Below are 7436 nucleotides of genomic sequence, written 5' to 3' on the forward strand. Positions count from 1 at the left end.
AGCAACTTTATAAACATTTCAGTGGGCTCTAAGTCCAATTGGACATTTTTGGAGTTGAAGTTATATTTTGAACAAAACTTACTGTAGCGTACTACATTTTGTAGGTAAGATGAAGTTATTTTAAAACAATTAATGATAGCCTTTAAAATGCCAACGCATCCACAACGGTGAACTGTAGATCAAATCTGTAGCCAGCTTTGGCCCTACTTATATATTCATTTTTTATTTTTTATAAATTATTGATTATTGAAATTATCTTATTGAAACAAGGGCATAGGGTTTGTTTCAACACAAGAGTGTTTGTGGAGTCCTCTGCCAGAGAGGTTTGAGCATCAAACATTGTATTCCCTGCAATCTGGTGATTTTTTTTTTTTTTTTTTTTTTTTTGCAACAAATGGTGCCTTTCCTGGATCAATTTGTGGTGTGAAAGTCTTTAATTGTGTCGATTTTGCAATGTCTTTATTTAGGTAGACAAATGCACGATGTAAATATTAAGCGCATCCCTCCGCGCTTTGGTATTTGTAAAGAAGTGCATGCTCGTGCACTGAAGAGAACAATTGGTGGATTCAAAAAAAAAATGTTATTACTTAGAAATATCCTTCTTCCTTTGAAAGTTTTGAGAGAACAATACGTACCAGGATGAGCTAGGTGGCAGTAGATGGCAGGCAGCTCAAGCAGAGTACACTACAGGAAACAGTGGAGCTCCTCCTCTTCCTCTGACTGTAAAGTGTGTGTAAACTTCCCGAAAATCTGACTCAGACAGTTCAGCCTCCAGTCAGCCGGACAAAGCTTCTGCAGCGAAGAGACCCTGTTGTTTGTCCGTCTACCTCCCTCTGCTCCGGCTCGGCTAACGCTGTTTAAGTCTAAAGGTGAGTTCCCAGCTGAGGGCATTTCAGGTCGTCTTCGGAATACAAACAGGAGAAGGCGGAGGCACTATGGCTTCCTTGTTCCAAAACAGAGCAAAACTATCATTGCATGATAACAGAATTGATATTATTATTATTACTATTAGTTTGCAGTAGTAGTTAACAGGTTACAACTCAATAAGTGTGCATGGGGGATTTATCAGGTTGTTTTGATTTTGATTCTGAGAGAGGGATTACTGCTCAATGTGGGCATGTCTGAGCTTGTCCAGGCATCATGCCCAGATGACCAGCAGGGCAAGTTTCTGTTCATCCAGGATCATGCCTCCAAAGAGACGAGCTGCTTCTGGTGCCAGGGCAGGTGGCAAGAAGGTGAAACAGGAGCCAGAGACACCAAAGCCTAAGGATGCCTTCACTTCTGCAAAAGAGGCTCTTCTGGCTGCAGGGCCACAGGTAAAAGGCAAGAGGAAGGTGGATGAGCACTGCTCAGTGTCAGGAGAGGTAAGAAAAATATGCTGTTATAACACAATATTCACTTAGCTGAGTGCAAATGTCAGAACTGTATGTAATCGTATTTAATAAGTGAAGTAAATTGTGAAAGATGTTCTGTTTTGTCTCCACCAGGTACATGAAGATTATGACTGCATGCTCAATCAGACCAACATCGGACACAACAATAACAAGTTTTATGTTATTCAAGTTATTAAAGACAAAAACACTTACTACTCGTGGAACAGATGGGGCAGAGTGGTAAGTTTGTCCTGCAACATATCACTACTATCTTCTTTATTTATATTTTCTCATTTATTGTATTTTCAATGTTAATGGCTACTATTCAAGGTTCCCAGTTGTGAAATTCCTGGAAAAATAAGGAAATTTGAATAACTTTTTTCCAGGCCTGATAATGATATGGAATTAACTGAATACTTTGAAGGTTTAGGAAGCACATTGTTTTAGCTTTTATTCAAATGTATTCATAAAAATCCCAAAACATGTCTAATGTTACTGGAAATACATTCTTTGGATTACTTATTTAAAGTCTGCTGGGTGACCATTGAAACGTCAATAGTATCACGTGATACACAAAGACCTGACTGGAATCATCTCATTGCTGTGTTTGATTCAATCAAATATACGTGCAAGATTTGTTTAACAAGAAATGAATGCATACAAAAAGTTTCAAAATTAAAATCCAAACACATGTCAAATTACACTGAAAGCTATAGAATGTTATGTTTTCAAACTCCAAAAAAAGGGGCAAAGCCTGGATATTTTGTGAGTGTTTAAGTAAAGATGTATCACTATACAGGCCTATCCATTGTAAACTTCTTAAATACAGTCATGGAAATGGGGTAAAATATTGTAGAAAATTTATTGCAAAGTTTTGTAAATTCTTTGGTAAAAATGTGTCAAAACATTGACTGTACTTGTATACTGGGATGGAAACGTCCATTTGAGTGTTGGCTGACAGCTTGAACAGTTTTATTTTGTTATGAAAGCACATTGCCCCTAATTGCCTCTTCTCTAATCTAAATTCAGGGAGAAGTGGGACAGTCCAAACTTAACAAGTTTGATGACCCTGAGAAGGCTGTCAAGGATTTTGAGAAAAAGTTTAAGGACAAGACAAAGAACAACTGGAGTGATCGGTCGAATTTTGTGTCTCACTCTGGGAAGTACACGCTGATCGAGGTGGATGGAGAGCAGGATGCTGAGGTCAAGGTAACATAAATGTGCATCTCACTGCCACAAGGAGCACTGATAATGAAACCTAGAAGCATCATGCCATATAAGTTAACACCATCTATGACAGATATTTAAGAGAAAACATTTGAAATTCAGTATCAGCTTTAGCAGAATCTCACTGGCTTTACTTTTTGACATTGCAGGTAGACACTGTCGATGGAAAGTCTGTGAAAGTCACCAAAAATGTCCTAGACTGCACCCTTGACAACTCTACCCAGAGGCTCATCGAGCTCATTTTCAGCAATGACATGTTCAAGGAGGCGATGGAATGTATGAACCTAGGTGGGTGTGTCTCAGTTTACCAACCATTTAAAACAAGCAGGTTTGCGCAGTATGCAAAAGTTCAGCTACACGCATATCTGTTCTGTGACACGCCTGTTGGGCCAGAGTGACTGTTGCACTAAATAATATTATGGATAATATTTACAAAATTGCAGAGCTTTTTGCATAATTAGCTAGACTTTTAGGTTTACTTAGAAATGTTGAAATATTGGAAATCAAAAAGTGCAGAATGTTACATGTAAATGATTAACCTTTGCTGCAAAGAGAGGGTGAAGTCTGCATTTACACAACACAGCCCCTTATCTCAACAATGTGAACATATCTCAATCATGTCTTGGGCTTTGTTAAGAGGATCATTGTCATTACGTATTCTTTTCTAACATTGTTAAGTATTTGAAGTAAAAATTTGCACCTTTAAAGGAGCGACGTGTATGGGGATGTATGTGCAGAAATGGAATATAATATTCATAAATATGTTTTTATTAGTGTAAAGCTTCTCTTAAATGGAGCACCCCATGTTGCAAAGCTTTGTTTTTACAATGGCCCAGAATGAGCAAACCAAACACTGGCTCTAGAGAGGACCAGTTTTACTACATGACTTGAAAGGGAAGTTTGAGGGAAGCCAATTTTTACACCTTTGTGCAGGTGACAGCTGTAGCTGGAGGTATTGTGCTTTTGTGTTGTTGGACAGTATATATTTCCCATTCTCATGAATGCAGTATCTAAAAAATACCTTGAGAAGATTTCTTCAAATTTGCCACAAACATTCACTTAACTATAACTACTATAACTAATTCAACTAATTCGTGTTTTTTTGTTTGTGTGTGTGTGTGTGTGTGTGTGTGTATGGATGTGTGTGTATGGATGTTACACAGACATCAAGAAGATGCCATTGGGCAAGCTCAGTAAGGTTCAGATTGCAAAGGGCTTTGAAGTGTTGGAGGAGATCGAGGCAGCCTTGAACCAAAAAAGTAGAAACTCACGACTGGAAGAACTTTCCTCAAAGTTCTTCACCACGATCCCGCACAACTTTGGCCGGAACAGACCGCCAACCATCGACAACAAAGAGATTGTCGAGAAAAAGAAAGAGATGCTCATGGTGCTTTTTTTATTATACATATGTTAGAATGCACTTCATTTTTATGATGTTTTCTCAAACCTAAAGTCACTCTCTTTTTATGTTCTCCCTTAAGGTGCTGGCTGACATCGAGCTCGCCCAGACTCTGAAGTCAGAGACTGAAAAGGCTCAAGAAGAGATGATCGAGACAGTTCCTCACCCTCTGGACCAGGACTACAATTCCCTCAAATGCTGCCTCACTCTGTTGGACAAGAAATCAGAAACATTCAAGGTACTTTAACAGTGATGACGAGGTTTAGATAAAACAAAGCACTTGGATCTTCATTCAGTCATGTTTATTCATTAAACTTTAACAATTTTTCTCATGTAAAGATCATAGAAAAATACCTGAAAGAGACTGGGTGTGGCTATCGTAAACCAAAAATCATTGATGTTTGGGAGGTCGACAGAGAGACTGAGGTAGGAAGTGCAGTCAGTCTTGTTAGATGTGACACAGAGGACTGAAGTCTTGTGACCTAACACATAATGTTGCGCATTGCAGGGAGAGCGATTTAGAGACAATGATGAACTGGAGAACCGCCGTCTGCTGTGGCATGGTACAAACATAGCGGTGGTGGCAGCCATCCTGAAGAGCGGTCTGAGGATAATGCCCCATTCAGGAGGCCGTGTTGGTCGCGGTATCTATTTTGCGTCTGAGAACAGCAAGTCTGCAGGTTACGGTAAGGATTTTTTAAAAGACAGGGGTTGAAGAAGATAATAATGGCATTGATTGCAATCATAATGATATTATGATGTTCAAAAAATCTTTTTTTAATTATTTTTAGTGCGCACCTCTAAAAATACTGGAGTGATGTTTTTGAATGAGGTAGCCCTGGGCGAAGAATATACCATCACTAAAGACAACTCCTCTTTGAAGAAGGCCCCTGCAGGCTATGATAGTGTGGTGGCACGAGGATCAGTGGAGCCAGGTACAGTACTTCCTCACTTACATTCATATAGTGAAATTACCCCAATATTGTCTCAAGCTCATTGACAGCATATCGCGAAAGCCTAGAATCTTTTGGTTTTAAAAAATCTTTAAGATCAGGTTATTTCAATAGAATTTTACTTGGCTCATTTTGTGTGTATTTTCCCCAACAATCAGTGTTTCCATAGTCATGGAAAACCCGGAAAGGTCACAGAATTTGTCAAATTCATTGAAAGTTTTGAAAAATTCATAGATTTTTGTTGTCTACAATGAAGTAATTACAGTAATCTTTTATGGAAACCTTCAGCAAAATGTAACATAGCAGCTTTCTGTAGCTATTGACTTAACATAGCTGTAGTATGTGTTGATGTGTGACATTTTGTTTGCCGTAGCATACATGTCATCATTTTCCCCTTTTCCCTCTCCCTTTCTGTACGCCAGCTAGCTGGAAGTATATTTGAATAGAGTATGATCTGATATGTTTGATAAAATGCCAGGTAATAAAAATACATTATGGGACCTTTGAAAGTCATGGAAAAGTTTGAAAAGTTTCTTTATGAAAATGTGTGAGAACTCTGAATATTGATTTAAAAAAAAAAAAAGAAAGCATTTGAGTTCCACTGTATTGAATGATATGTAATGCAAGGCATGGCAATATATTAATCTTATATTGCACTCATGATATGAGACAAAATATTATCTTAGATATCCTATTATAGTAAGTGTTTTCCGGTTTTAAACGCTGTATTACAGTAAAGTGGTGTACTTTTCTAAACCTACCAGAGTATTCTAGTTGTTCCATTATTTGACTTTACCCACTTAGTCATTATATCCTCATTACTGATATTTTTGTAAAAAATCTCACTGTGTCAATATTTGTGAAAGCACCAGCAGTCAACCCTACAGTATCGTTGCAATATTGACATTTGGGTATTTGGTCAAAAAAAATTGATATTATTATAACACAAAATATTGTGATATTAGTTTGTTTAGCTGCAAACATCTTTTGTTTGGTAAATGTGTTAACTTCTGTGTTTTCAGATCCATCCAAGGACACTGTCATTACCCTGGAGGGAAAGAAGGTTGCTGTGCCTCAGGGTAAGCCCATAGATCAGCCCCAGTTTAAAGACAGCCACTTCAGCAACAGTGAATATCTTATCTACAAAGAGAGCCAGTGTCGCATTCGCTACCTGCTGGAGCTAAACATGCACTAATTGATATCAAGGAAAGGAGCAGGTTCCCTAAAAGAGAACATTTTCCCATACAACTATACAAAATGCTTCCTGAAAGGCTTTGCTATGCTGTTTTCTTATAAAAAAAAAAAAATATGATAACTGTCTTTATTATTACGGTTATTATGTGTTTTATGTCCCTGCCATGATTCACAAATGACTCATACTTCTCTGTGCCTTATATTTTGCATACTGTACAACTGGCCTGAGAGTGATAGACTGCACTTCCGTAACAATACATGCTGACTTATTACTTTTACCCATGCAATGAAATGATTTCTTTTTCACTTTGTTAAAGGTCTTTAAGACCTCTAGATATTTGCACAGTTGTGTTTTAATATGACATGCTGCACCTTATGTTTTCTTTGACATCTCAGTTCTGGTTTTAATAGTTTACTTTTTACCTATTACATTATTTAATCGCAGTGGTAACGCTTCAACAAACCTGTTCCTTAGAGAGGAAATATCTTTAATATGTAGGACTTAATGGCATGCCTTTGCAGTTACAGACATTTGACTAATGTCACATAATGGAGGAGAAGTAAAAATGATACACTATGCATAGATGTGTTTACAGACAGAAGTATGATGTGCAATCTGTGGGGAATGTCTAAGCACTGGTATATATCTTTTATTGAAAGAAAAAGACTCTGAAAGTTATTCTACTGTGCTAAGTAATGCAACATGTAAGCCATGAGTAGCTTGGTCACGTTTCTTTCTCAGTAGGTATATTACACTAAATGCCACCACATGGTGTCACTAACGAGCAAGTCCCTTGCAATGTAATTGTATCAGCATCTTTTGCACGACATTACTATTGCAAGACATTACTTGAATCAATGATTAATTAATAAACTGAAGTGCCCCTCCAACTTTTTGCAATGCTTTTCCCTTTGGATGTTGAGCTTGAAAACGTTTTTTGTATACTATTTTAGGTGTTCTCCAGTGTTACAGGTTATAGGGTAGTCATTGTTTATTTAATAATAATGTTTTTCACAAGAGAAATTTAAAATATGGTGCTGGATGACATTTGATAAAAAGCACTATAATTTATTTGCACAATATTAATACATTTAGATAAAAAATGGCGATGATGGCTGTCTAAGATTAAATAAGATGGTCTTAAAGAAGCAAGTAAAATTACCACAGGCTATAAACATTGGTTTAATATATTGAGATTTTCTCTCTGTGTAGCAAATTGAAAACCATCATGTGGTTGATATCCCTCATTTTATGTTACTTTGAGATCAGGTAAAAAATCCTGCTCTTTG

At 37.3% G+C, this 7436-nt stretch overlaps 1 protein-coding gene across 1 annotated transcript; it reads left to right on the forward strand.

Moving 5' to 3' along the window:
- Positions 1 to 728: 728 nt before the first annotated feature.
- parp3 (poly (ADP-ribose) polymerase family, member 3) lies at positions 729 to 7037 on the forward strand. Its single transcript, XM_042495620.1, has 11 exons — positions 729 to 869; positions 1181 to 1364; positions 1488 to 1613; positions 2403 to 2582; positions 2750 to 2888; positions 3764 to 3987; positions 4082 to 4237; positions 4339 to 4425; positions 4508 to 4685; positions 4791 to 4934; positions 5975 to 7037. The coding sequence occupies exons 2-11, from the start codon at positions 1185 to 1187 to the stop codon at positions 6145 to 6147; spliced, it is 1587 nt and encodes a 528-aa protein (XP_042351554.1). The 5' UTR covers positions 729 to 869; positions 1181 to 1184; the 3' UTR covers positions 6148 to 7037.
- The last annotated feature ends 399 nt before the right edge of the window (positions 7038 to 7436 follow it).

The sequence above is a fragment of the Plectropomus leopardus genome, chromosome 2, assembly GCF_008729295.1.
Source record: "Plectropomus leopardus isolate mb chromosome 2, YSFRI_Pleo_2.0, whole genome shotgun sequence".
Lineage (NCBI taxonomy): Eukaryota > Metazoa > Chordata > Actinopteri > Perciformes > Serranidae > Plectropomus > Plectropomus leopardus.

Coding starts and splice junctions, on each gene's coding strand:
- parp3 (XM_042495620.1), top strand. CDS start 1,185: ATGCCTCCAAAGAGACGAGCTGCTTCTGGTGCCAGGGCAGGTGGCAAG. Junction 1,614..2,402: donor GGAACAGATGGGGCAGAGTG/GTAAGTTTGTCC, acceptor ATCTAAATTCAG/GGAGAAGTGGGACAGTCCAA. Junction 2,583..2,749: donor AGCAGGATGCTGAGGTCAAG/GTAACATAAATG, acceptor TTGACATTGCAG/GTAGACACTGTCGATGGAAA.